Source organism: Empidonax traillii, unplaced genomic scaffold (genome assembly GCF_003031625.1).
Source record: "Empidonax traillii isolate 1590-97213 ecotype Southwest subspecies unplaced genomic scaffold, ASM303162v1 scaffold637:size711352, whole genome shotgun sequence".
NCBI lineage: Eukaryota > Metazoa > Chordata > Aves > Passeriformes > Tyrannidae > Empidonax > Empidonax traillii.
Window position 1 is genome coordinate 285,936 of NW_020955830.1, and position 13,730 is coordinate 299,665.

At 41.7% G+C, this 13,730-nt stretch overlaps 1 protein-coding gene across 24 annotated transcripts in view; it reads right to left on the reverse strand.

The window, feature by feature from the left end:
* Nucleotides 1–13,730, reverse strand: part of ADGRL3 (adhesion G protein-coupled receptor L3) — a 525,110-nt gene that overhangs the window by 140,680 nt on the left and 370,700 nt on the right. For 23 of the 24 annotated variants that reach the window (XM_027899091.1, XM_027899095.1, XM_027899078.1 and 20 more), the window contains one exon: nucleotides 10,182–10,262. The exons of the other annotated variant lie outside the window; for it this stretch is intronic. In XM_027899091.1, the coding sequence (XP_027754892.1) occupies nucleotides 10,182–10,262 (81 nt within the window). The remainder of the gene's footprint in view (nucleotides 1–10,181; nucleotides 10,263–13,730) is intronic. 24 annotated transcript variants of the gene reach the window in all.

Sequence of the window (13,730 nt, forward strand, 5' to 3'; positions counted from 1 at the left end):
AGCAGCAATGGTTCCAGATTCTTCCTGCTGAGCAATTTTAAAGTTTAGTAAACAAATTCTTTCAAATGTTTGGTTTTCTCCCATTTTCTGTATGAATTCTCAAATTCAAGCTTATCTTCTGCTTCGAAATGTGAGCAACAATCTGCAGAGGCTCCAATCAAAATGCTGCATTAACTTCATTTTCCCCCCACCTAACTTCTTCAACACACATAACCCAGCTTGCATAGTTATGATCACAAAATATTAACATAATGTACCTCTTCCTTAGCAACAGCTACAGTGTCAAGGGAATGCAGCCCATAATAATGCAGCTTGATCTAGAAGCACAATAAAATATAAATAAGCTTGTTACACTTCAGTGGCACACAGGATTCCACTGTGAAGGGCCTTCATGAATTTAGAAACCTCATCTTCTTTTTACTCTCCAACACAGATTATTTAGAAGATTTATGGGCACACATTCCCTTTTATTCCAGAAACTGAAATGTAATTGTTTACTCAGTAACAGTATATTTTGCTGCAAACCTACTTCTAAATTTGTGGGCATAATACAGACATACACACACAATCTGCGGAAAGCAATGCTCGTAATGAGATAAAGATGAAACCAGGACTTATAGAAAATCTAAAGAGAAGACTGCCATGAGACCATCCACAGTTGTGGTCAGTTTTTAATGAAGAAAACTCAAGCAATTTTCTCCAAAAAACCCCCCCAGCTGCAGTGAAACACGCTACAAATTAGCATGCTTAATCCAGAGCCCTCTATAAGACTTCCCCTGTACCTATCTGCAAAAAAACCCAAAATCCCCAGCTGGGTAAGGGCAAAGCCTTCTCCTTGCCTCAAGTCCAGCTGTTTCTCTCCATCCCTGAAAGTCCTTTGGGCAAGAGCTCCATGGCTGCTGCACATTCATGCACGCTGGCCCTCTAACCCATATAATTACATTTAATCAACCTTAATATATCTTCTCAATGGCAATTAGATCTTTCAAATACTGCTTCCCGTGAGTTTTCAGGGAGAATTAACTACCTCAAGCCAATTTGAAGGCAGTAACAAACCATTTGGAGCCAGAGGATAGCAGTCCTTGTCTTCTGAGCAAACATTGCAGTTATCAAGCCAAATTTACTTGGCTGAAAGTCTTCAAGCATGAGGCCGTCTTACGAGGGAGCCAAGTTATAATGTTAGCAAGGGGCTCCATAATGTATATCAGTAAATCAGTATTTAGTATGCATTTATTAAGGCTCGGATTTCCAAACAGTTTTTAGGAGTGAGGTACACAGTTCACAGGTATAAAATTCCTTCTGAATGGATTACATCGTTATCACTAGAATTCCTTAAAAAGAACAATACCCAAAGGAAAGAATTAAAATTCAACAATCCACTTTAAGGGAATTCAGGGGCCAAAACAGGCTCTAAACGCAGACATTTTAGAAAGCATCAGATCACTGTCTCTGGTGGAAATCTCTCATTTCCAACAATTTCTGATCAAACACAAAATTATTACAAGAGCCAAGTGCTGTACAAAAACCTGCTTACCTGCAGAAAATCTCACTGCACAACTGAAGAGCCATCAAATGAACACAAAAGTCTCCGACTCAGTGCTGTCAACAGTAGTATGTCTGAGCCTAACATGATTTGCTTGTATGGGAAATCATCTGCCTGCCTTTCTAGACACGTACTGGTGATGAACACCAACGAGAGCACGGTAAGCCTGCTCACTAACTCATGGTTCTCAAAGTGAGTCCCATGGTCTGAGTAGCCAAACTCCTGGCTGGGGCACCAGTCCTCATAAATGTTTGTTAATTTGCCAGATTCAACTGGCCTTTTCAAACACCCTCCCTCTAATTAGGAGGCATGACGAAAAGACTAACTGAAAAAATGATCATAAAAAAATGAAAAGAATTAACGTCTTCCAGGAGAAGATGCTATAGATGTAACAGGATATTCTAGCACTGCAAATATTTCAGTATGCGTGCCACTCAGAAATCCACATCACAAGACTAGGAAAGGTTAATATTTTGTTAGGTAAATATACCATTCATAATCTAGTCTTAAAATCACTGTGTACTGGCAACAGGAAACTCTATCAGACCCTAAGAAGTTATCTACTATTAAAAACGGTGTTAACTAGATAATTTTTTTCATCCAGGTTTATAACAGAGGAAGAATAACACAAATACTACCCCCTTGTAGTTGCAGCAGAACAAAACATGTTTTCCCACAAAGTAGCAAAATACTGCTAATATACCAGGAGTGCTATATCAGAGATGACTTCCTACCTGTAGTGCTAACAAACTGTCTTCCAGATTTACAGTAGAGTTGCTCCCCATCAGGGTTTTAACCCCTAAAAAAGGCCATATACTAAAAAAAAAAAAAAAAAAAAAAAAAAAAAAAAAAAAAAAAAAAAAAAAAAAAAAAAAAAAAAAAAAAAAAAAAAAAAAAAAAAAAAAAAAAAAAAAAAAAAAAAAAAAGTATAAAAGGCATTTCATAAAGGATCCTACACCAACCTGATCCTTCGAATTTGTACCTTTTTGTGAATGTACACAAGTCCTCCACTAGAGAACTGCTGTCAAACTCCAACTCATCTAGAGGACTCCTCTAGAAAAACATGGTTCTCATATCCTTCCACTTGATGATGGCACACTTCACTTACATCACGGAGCACTTCTATAAACAGGGCCCATACGGCACAGGGTGACAGAAGACACAACAGCCAGCAAAGGATGCAGGCAGCACAACTGCAGTGGCACACCAAGGCTTTCCAGGGGCTAAGCTCTTTGTGGCAGAGCGCTCCCGTAGGAAGTGTTACCCCACATCGTGCACCTTTTTAGTATCTCTGGATGGGTAAAATGAAGGCCTGTTATGCCTCTCTAATCAAAGCACTGCAGACCAATCCTATTCTCTTCTACACAGGCGCATGGCTTAGGAAATCACTGAACCTGAAATTTGATCTCTCATATGATTTATTTGCCATCTTCTCCCATTACACAAATATAAATATAACAGGCATTTTTCTGTAGCCCTGAAATTATTCAGAATTAATACCAGATGACAAAATGGACTATGTACCAAGAGGGGAAAAGTTACAGTAAAAGCTCCTTCCCATTAATGGGGCCATTCATTCATATGCCCACTATTCCACAGGGGAGCTGGACATAAATTATGTATTTGACATCTAGTTATAGATGATTATATCTGACATAATGAAGTTATAATGGAAGGAGTTTGCACATTGTTTGGTTATTAAGTGCCCATTTCTTGTCCCTGCACCAGGTGCAATGGTGATAGGCCATACAAATCATCCAGAAGAAATGCCAAAATGGGCTCCCTTACTGATAAAGCACCACACATGTTTATTAATTTAACAGCTTGTCTTATGTCTCCCCCATCTGCTCATTTAAAACAGTTATTTGCCCTATAAATATTTCAAAAAGAGAAGTGTAGCCAAAAATTAGTCTGCCAGAAAAGGGGAAAAAAACAAAAGTTCAAGAAGGGTCTCACGCTGTATGCAGCACTGCACTCTTATTTCCACACTGAACTGGTTCAACAGCTTTTTTTCAAGCTGGTAATAGGACATTCACTTTAGATTAGTGATGCTTGAGGGTGCACCACCATAGCTGACTCTACTTTCCAGCTGTTGCCACTGTCAGGTGGGTGAAAACTTCCTCCACTGATGGCGAGCGGCAAAACTCAGTACAGCGGAAAATGAAACCCACTGTCCAAAAGAATCTCCTGGGTGCATGTCTTTGTCCATTTTGAGCTTATCAGGTCATACGGTAGCTTCAAACAGCCTACAAAGAATAACATTTCAAGGCATCTTTAAATCACTGTTCATGCTGATCTCCATAGCAAAACTCCTTTACGAGGCACTAGCTAGCTGGTAAAAAAAGCTACTTAAAAAGTGCCTTTTCTTCCTTTTTTTTCCGGATGGCTAGGAATAATGCGAAAGGTGTTAAATATCGTTCAGACTATTCCTCCCCTTTCCCCCCTCCCCTCCCCAGTCCTTAAATATTTTCAAGTGTAAATACTTTGAACAGTTTCCACCAGCACACAGGATTTAGCACTCCTCCTTGAGAGACTTCGTTAGCTCCAGCTTTCTGCTAGAGCAAACGCTGTTATCTTATAAATAAACAGCAATGCCCCGAGGTGCTCCTCTGCAGTGAAAACACACATTCCAAAGAAATAAGAGCAACAGTTCAACACCATAGTAAAAACAAAAACTGCGAATGGCATGCAATTAACTCTTTCTGACTTGGAATACCTACAGGACATAATGTGGGACCTCGCTGATGTTAACAAGCACAACAGGAGGACTACAGGCTGGCTGCAAGATTTCCAGGAGCTCTGGCTACTCTGGTTATGATGCTGGTTATCACCACCCATAATACCTAATGAGGAATTAATAAATGCAGAGCATGGCCCATGTTCAAAGCAGCTGCCTGCTTCAGGGAAATCAGTGTAGTCCAGAAGGGTGGACATTTTGGTACATATCTGAGTCACAATGACAGATTTTCAGAGAGCTCTGGATAAAACTTAGAATAGCATTGCATCCTCGTATCAGAACTCACCCATCCCTCCACCGTTTTCACAACCCAAACAAGCTCCATACCTGGCAATACATTCCTGTATCTGCCCAAACCCCAACTCCCAATACTGAGCCATTCGAAGACTCATACCCAGCCTGGAATGAGGCTGACCATCACAAAAAAATACAGAACTCAAATGAAAAGTAAACAAACAGCAAGAGAACCCAGCGAACAGATCTCTATAGACTTCAAAGCAAGGCAGCTTCAAATTCACTGTATATGTGAAGCTTCTAGCCACTGCAAAACCTTTCCACTGACCATGTAGGTATGGTGAATTGTCATCTCCCATCCAACTGGTATTCCATTTAATACCAGTTACCTGCATGCCTCTTTTACTCTCTTTGCCAGAAAAGCCCCATGAGATGACAGAACGTTGCTGGCTTGCTGCAATGAGCATGCAAACCCCATGTCAGAGTGAGTGAGCGAGATACTCTGGTGGGCTCAGGGCAGCCAAAAAGAAGCGCTGAGAGATGTTAACCTTGAAGAAAAGACTGAGCAAAAGCAAAGAAGAAAACCCTGTATATGACCAAGGAAGAGCAGGACACTATACAGCATCCCAGAATTCCATAGGGAAAAAGGGAATAAGGGTCCTGACAACAGGAAACCACAAATAGCATCCAGTGCATGATCCTTTTTGCTTAAAGGTATTCAATTAGCCTCTCCCTTAGGCTCTTCCATATGAAGGATATCAGGAAAATAATACTGCCTTAAGGAGCTGGAAACCCATAGCTGTAACTAACTCCAAAGGGAAGGAGCAGGATGAGTAAAAGCAGGACCTCAGAGAGCAGCAGAAGGACACTGTAAAGGACCCTTGAGCTGAAAGAATGACTTCCCCAGCCTGGAAATAAGAAGATGCCTGTCCAACATCAGCTTAGAGCAGGAGCTCCCATGCAGCACCTCTCTCACAGCGCTGGGCCTGGGGAGGGAGAGGCAGGCAAGCTGGTGTCTCAGGGTCTGTCGAGCACGGGATACGCGACCCTGTGTGTCAGCTTGAATTAAGGCAAGGAATGCCACTGGGCCTCGCTGCCCAGCGCTCCCCTTTCTCTGGACCTGGGAAGGAGGACGGGGGCTGTGCAATAAGCCCAGCTGTCAGATCCCCTACATCATCTGCAAAGGCATCGACCCTCTCTGGGACCTTTGGGAGAGGAAAAAGAAAAAAAAAGAAAAAAAAAAAAAAGATCCAGAATGCATACTTACAAAAACCTTCTCTATTTTAGGTAATAAGATTTCATAGGGTTGCTAATGTTCAGGAATGATTCTCCCTCAGACACTGCAAATGTAAAGGGGCAGAAAAATGGTAGAATGGATCCAGTTTTGAAGAAAGCAAGCACAAAGAGACATGCCACTAAAATGGAGAAGAAAGGGGCAAATCCAGCAAAACCTCTCTCTGTCTCCCTGATTTGCAGTCAGGGAGAGGTGTAGGGCCAGATTCTGTGTTTATGGAACATGAACCTAATAACTGAGGTTTATAGGAAAACCTTCCACAGTGCCTTAACTGGGGCCAAAACAACATCCCTGGCTAGAGAAATCTGCACAGAAGGGTGAGAACTTTCTGTGCCTCCTTCATTTGTTATTTATTTCGAGAACTGGGGACCAATACACAGTTTTGCTTTTCAGTTAATGTTTTGGAAACATACTGTCTTTGAGCATTACAATCTCTAAGATTACTACTCTTTGAGCTTCAGCTTTAAAGGAAACCTTTCCAAAACATCAGCTCAACAGGGGAGGAGAGTTTCTCAGTCTGCCCAGGTTTAAACACCAGGCATACATTTCACATTTAATATGATTCCACATATATGCTAAAATCTGTTTCTCTACAGCTTTATAAATAATTTCAGTGTGCATACTCGGTGAGTTTAATTCACTTCTTTACTGTTTTTTTAGCATCTGGCAGAATTTGAGTACAAATGCTAAATTTAATTTATTGCTATATATGATAATTCCATAAAATCCCTTTCTAAGCCAGAGTATCAGTGTCACTCTCATCTATGAAACTCCTTGCTATTGTCAGGAACCAGTGATCCATTCCGAAACATAGGCTTAATCTTCAGTCTGTGAGATCACAACCTAAGGTATCAGCTATCCCTGGAATTATTCTGTACACAGAAGATGTAAACACTTGCATAAAAATCATGTGATCACACCCAGATTGCTGGACCGCAAGGAAGTGTAAAAATAATGGTTAACAGTGCTTCATATACAGACCTAATTTTAAAACAGCCTCAAATTAGAGAGTGGGGAATAAGAAGTGTTTTCATGAAAAAATGCTGATTCAGGGCTTCATTTCCATTAAGTGTTGTACAGTGTCATTACTGGTTGGCTGTACAGAGCAGTGGCTCAGAGCAATTACCCAGTAATGCACGGTGACACTGATGTGCTAGTAAACTACTGGAGTTCACACTCTATTCACTGCTAGCATCAGGACTCTGAAAGGCAGGTAAAAAACTCCTTGCATGCATAAACAATGTGTGTAAATGTCACCAGTGATAAAATTTTTAAAAAGGAGAAAGAAGAGGCAGTTACAAATAAATCTGTCAGCTGAGAATTGTAACTGCGCAGACCCACAGGAGCACTAAAGCTGTATCTTTTTTTGATAATACAGGAAGGAAAGATGATTCTGTAGCACTACCCAGGCTCTCTTTCCATTAATTACAATTAAAACTGTACGGTGGCTGCTTCTTTTTGCCACTTTAAGTGCAACATTGAGCTGCTCCTGGTGTTCAGCTTACTGTGAGGGGTAATGCAGAGGGGAAATGAAGAGCACCAAAGGAGCAGACAAAAGCATTAGTGGTTTATGACGACTGTCATAATGCTGCTCTGTTTTTAGAGTTCCAGCTACAGGAATTGTGGAGGAATAACAAGAGCTTCAGGATAGGTATTTTTGACTCCTTTGTTTAAAACAGTTCCTGCGGTTATGGGATGAAGCTTGAAACATGATCTCAGCATGTCCTAAGGTGTCAGAAAAAGCAGCCAAACAACTACAACAAAAAAGTAAGCCTAACATACTTAGAAAAAGGCATACAATATTATTACAATACTCTAATGGATTTTGGATTCTGAGCCTAGAAATGAGGCAGCAGGTAAATAAGTAAAGCTACACGTCCCACATGCCAGGGCCAGAGGAAAGCCTTGCTCTTCCTCCAGGAGACAGTACCAATTATTAGATTTTTAATAGCCTATAGTCACCAGCTAATAATAGATTAATGCCTCCAGAGCTGGCTTCCTCCCTGGCTCTCTCCTATTAAGTGACATAATGGTATTCAAGCCCTTTTACCAATGCACAGCAGCAGTAACTTCAGCCCTTCTACCCTAAGCAGTTCCTTCTTTAATATCTGTCAGCCAGGAGAGTGGAGGCCCTGGTGAAAGCAGTTAATGCAGCAGTTTGTGTTGGAAAAACTCCATTTTACCTTCTCTGCAAGCACTGCAACTGTTCTGCCTGACCCACTTTGCCCCGCTCCCGGTGGCACTGCCATTTATCTTGCCGAAGAAGCTATGCCCTCGTGAACACCAGATCACTGGAGATTTTTGTTGAGTCTTTGGCTCTTTTTTCTTGCAGAAAGCAAACCACAGCTTCTTTGGCTGCTGCTGTTCCAGCATCCTTGAGTCTTCCATAGGCTGCTCCAGACCCCAGGGCAAGGATTTACACTGACCTATTCTAAGTTAGCTCTGATTCATCAATGACAAACTAGAGCCAGAAGGTCCCAGAAGGCATAGCTGTCTCTGCCTTACTGGAGTGCTCTGCTATAAAAGCAAGGTAGTAAATGTTACCACAGAACTGGAGGTTTTCAAGTGACTTAGAAGCTGATGATCTCAGATGCCTGTGTTAAATTTCAAGGTAGCTCACCCAAAGCTGTATGGAGGTTGTGGACTGCCAGGAAATTGTACTCAACCAGCCTGAATCACGGCAAGACTAGACTGGGAGAGAAGACTGTGAATCTGGCATCCTCACAACCAAGTTCCACCACCACATGGTTTCACCTTGCAGAGGTGCAAGAGGAACAGCCATGGAATGATAATGCTGAGGCTGATTCTGTGCAGCAGGACTCAACTCCTTAATTTTTGTTATTGCATCATCTAAGCAAAACACACAATCACAAGTTCAAAGGGAAAATACTCAGCAAATAAAATTTAAGCTCAAGTTTAAGTTCATTTAAGATCAAGTTACAGAACCTAACCACATGGATGCTGGTGGAAAAGCTCACTCAAAACTGAAGGAGACTTTCATGCCAAGAGCACTAACACTATGCTTTTCTTTAGCCCTCAAAGCCCTTGGGCCATTTGGAGGAACAAGGTTTGCAGTTGTAGCTGCAATTCACCAACACAAAGGTTTTTCTGTCTCCCAGATTATTAAAGATGCATAAAAAAGAGAGATTGAGAAGACAGCTTTCTTCATATGCCATAATGAAAGTGTGTCTATCCAGATTAATTTTGCGCTAGCACGTTGTATTTTTCAGTTAAGAGCAGTTAGAGAAACAAGTGTGGACACAGACACACACCAACAGCCTTACAGTGTTGTGGCAGAATGGTGACAATCAGTACAAAGGTCAACCTGGTACCCTTTCTGCCACTGTAGCACCCTTTGGAGAGTTGGAGAACGGAAAAACCTCCACATATCTAAGCTATAGTGCACCCCTAAGCTATCACATTTTGGCTGTCCTCTTCTTCCCTTTCTCTTCTTCCACAATATTCCCTGTGTTTGACATTTGTATACATTTACAGAGTTGACCAAAAAATTCCTTCATATTCCTGTTTGATTTTAGCTTTGCTATTATCTATTCCAAGAAGAACAAGCTGGTAATTTTGATATCCTACATGAATATTGACAACTTAACTAAAAGGAGCAAAGGGAGGTGTAAGAAGTCTGCACCAGCACATATGCTTGCTCTGGGGCCAAGCTCACTTCCCCAGGCCACAAAAGCAAACACTGGGGGCTCAGCACAGCGCAGCCAGGGGATGATCCTCCAGCTGGGACAGAGAAATCAACAGCTTACATTCATATTGCTTTATCTGTGTCATTTAAGAGAAGCACCCATTTTAGCAGGGCTGTTCTGGACTTCCTACATACATACTAGCTACTAGCATCACTCCCAAGGGCAATCAGCTCTAATATTTGAGTCATCCTCTACAGTCATCCTCTACTGAGTCAAGAAAAAACCTCAAGCAACAGCAATGAGGACTGAATTCAGGCTTGAACCACTGCACAATGCCTTCTGTACCCTTTATTCATCTGAGGGGCAGCTGAAAACTCCCCTTCTGCATTCTGCCATCGGCTCCCTGTGCCTTGCTACTGCTGTTAGGAAGGACAGGTGCAGGACAGAGGGTAGGATGTAAGGTATACTGGCCCTGCAAGAGTAAACTCGTGGGGAGAGCAAAATAGCTTGTGAAGTGATGGTATGTTCAAAGCTATGTAATGGGACGCATAGGACATGGCCGCCCGTCATACGCCTCTCCTGTGGGAATTAATTTGCCCCTCGGAGTGTCCTTGGATGGAGGGTGATAATCTTTTCATGGAGGCTCTATGAACAAGTGAGTGACATGTACCCACACCTACGGCTGGTTCACAATGCACGTGAATGGAGGCTGTCTCACTGACTCACCCTTGGATGGCGGTCTCTCCAGATCCGAATCGAGGTGGATCGGTGGGGCAATGTAGGAAACCTGCCCATGGTGAGCCTGCCCTGTGGACAAATAAGTGGTTTAGTTCCGCTGTTTCCTACAGAGATCTATCAGGGCTATAATCAAATGCACAGCATTTTTATGGCACCGGATTAAGAACATGTTTTGAAGCATTTTGTTCTATTGTGCATTCTTCACAAGGAACTTCCATTTTGTGCAGACATCTGATGAAAAGCTGAAAACACTCCCATCTCTTTCGCTTTTTCCTTGCAGACATGGGTACTCTGCTGAACTTCTGCTATACCTGCTTTACCACCACCACATACATGTTGCACCATGTTCTCTTGAAAGGCCATATGCTATAGAAGATGACTGACTTCACACAAGCCCCTTCAATCTGTTCATCTCACTCCAAGAGGGAAGAAAGCCTTTCTATGTCAAAGCAGTTTTTAAAGGAAGCACGGGATGAAGCACAGTTCCACCTGTTTGTCCCACCTGCAGAAGATGCAAATATAATTTTTTGGAACTCAGCATTGCTTTCACCTCAGTGGAAGCTTTTTTGGCTCCCTACACCACCATGCAGTTTCAGAGTTGCTAAGACCCAATTCTTCTCCAGCAATTTGAAGATAACTACATCGAGAAACTTCTATTTATAATAAAAACATTTTGTTTCAATTCATCTATTTACTGTAACAACAGGGTTGTTAATCTCTTTTTCTAAACATGGAAAGTTAATGACACATAGATTATTATAACAGTTAGGGTAACCTTCCCGTTTCAAGTAATATTCGCTCTGCAATAAAAGCAGTTGATTCCTCTTATGAGACACATTCCAAATAATTAATACAGCTCCCTGTTGACACTTGCTGTTGTTGCTCCAAGCAATTTCCAAGCTAGCGTCACAGGCAGCGGAGCAGCGATACAGTCTGCAGGCTTCTTTGTAATGACATCCAGGAATACCACAAGCACAGTATGCGGGTGCACATAATATGTTGAAAACATCTCTTCAGGGAGATAAAATATTAATGGGAAAGGGGAGGGGAAAAAAAAAAAAAAAAAAAAAAAAAAAAGAAGTGTGTCTGAATGGGCAGGTTATACTTACTGCCTTACACTGAGGGTGACTCAGATAATTTGCATTATTAGCCATTACAGCAACTGGACGTAATTCAGATTTAAAATCTACTGACACATCATAAATTCTGTATTTGCTTTTAAGTGCTTTAACATGGGAAATCTGCTTCAGGCAAACCCATAGCTAATAACGAGTTACTCTGCTTTCCTCTTCTCGTTTACATGTTAAAAATCCATTTGGTGTCATTAGTGTGCACAAGTCATCATTTAAGAGCTGCTTGGTTCTGCAGTAGAAACAGGCAGACGGTCTGCACTCCCTCCAAGCTGCTCAATGTGCAGGATCAGTGCCCTTATAACCATAGAACAGTCTCAACATTTGCTGCATCAAAGATACCACAGAAATGTTAAAGAGCTGAGGTTGGCAGGGAACTCTGGAAATCACCTAATCCATCCCAAGGGCTACAAGAGCCCATAGCAAGTGTCCAATCTCATTTTTAGTATTTCCAAGGATGGAGACTCCACAACCTCTCTGGGCAATCTGTACCAGTGCTTGGCCACCCTCATATGAAAAAAAAAAAATAATAAAAAAAAAAAGCTTTTCCACTATCTGCCTCTAAGAAGAGCCTGGCTCCATCTTCTTTATTTCCCCTCATCACATATTTATACTCACCAGTAAGATCTCCTGGATGATCTGATCCTGGCTGGGCAGTCCCAGCTCTCTCAGCTTCTCCCCACACAGAGATGCTTCAATCCCTTAATTGCTTGCAGCCCTTTGCTGGACTGGCTCCAGTAAGTCCCTGTTTCTCTTGCACTAGGTAGCCCAGCACAGGACCCAACATTCTGATCTGTCTCACCAGAGCTGAGTAGAAGGGCAAGATCACCTCCCTTGACCTGCTGGCAACACTCTGCCTAATGTAATCCAGGAGCCTGGTGGTCTTTTTTGCCCTACGGACCCACTGCTAACACATGGGTTTTGGGTGGGGGTTTTTTTGCTTCTTTTGTATTTTTTTTAATCACCTGGTCTTCTTGGGACCAAGTAATCCCAAAACCAAAAAAGAATGACTCTGTAAGCTTAAAGGGCTAGGCTAACAAAGATACATGTACAGTATATAAAAGACTACAAAACATCCGTGAGTTTGTCTAGACATTCATTACAAATCAGTAATAACGATGGAAAATTATTAATGTTTTATAAAAGCTTTTACCTTATATGGAGGAAGCAGTAGCCTCAAATGCTCTCTAGTGATAAATGAAACAAGTTACACTAAGCTTTTATCTACTTGCTGCTGATGCAAAACACAGTACTTCAAAAAAAAAAGAAATCTAACTTGACTTCGGTTATACTGTACACTTCTGACACTGCTAATAAATCAAAATTTGGGTTTTAATATTCCTTCTATGAAAAAGCGATGTGAATAATTGTTGTGATTTACATTCTGGGCACAAATGCCAGCTGAGGTGTTCTTCAGACTCATCAGAGTCTTCCCATTTGAGTAACAAAGGCTTTCTACTGCTGAGTCCTCAGTGACACATTCAGAAACAGGACACCTTATAAATCTTATTAATCAACAGAGTCACATTTTTGCTTTGATTTTAATATTATTGGCAGTGTTGACCTCTGAGAGAATTGAGGGAAGGAGGGCAAGGGGAGGTGTTCGAATCAAGGCCTGGCAATGGAACTGATACACAAGCACACGGTACTCCTGGCTTTAACAGTATTACAAGTTCTGCTACTGATTCTATTAAAGACCTGTATTTTACCTAACGGACCTATGAAAGATTCTGAGACTGATTATACTGGTGCAGCTCAACTTGATAACAAAGACTGACAGAACAAGCTTTGCCGAGTGAGGCCAACTCCCAGTCCTTTTTGAGTGAGTTTTGCGCTTTCAGATGCCTACTGCAAGCCCCAGCTCTAGGAATGAAATGACTCCTATCTCCTCCTCTTTAGTTCCAGCTGCTGCAGAAAAGCACTTGAAAAGTGGGAAGTGAGAGCCTTGGTAAAAAAAAAAAAAAAAAAAGAAAAGATTGCAGAAACACTCAACACCTGTCTCTCCAATCCTTCAGCTGTTTTCTCTGCACATTGGGTCTGAGCTGACAATGGGGCAGCACCAGTAGGTGGGACCTGGCCTCTCTTACCCTCTCTCCAGCTGCCATACTTCCATATCTACACACACAACCCTATAAACCCATGAGCTTATTTGTTTGACTGCTCTTCGAATTGAAGAGCTGCCCACGTCCTAACTAATGCTGGCCTGGTACCTGTGCTTATTGGAGTGGAAATGCCTGGTGTCAGTTCTTTACTGAATTTTGAAGGATTCTCCAAAGAAAATTGCACCTTGTCTTTTAGTTATTAAAAAAAAAAAAAGAGTAGACTTCTGACAAAATACCAAAGGTCAAGATGTCTCTGTTGCTGATGGGAAGTTCACCATGCCTCGTATTATAACAGCTTGCATGGC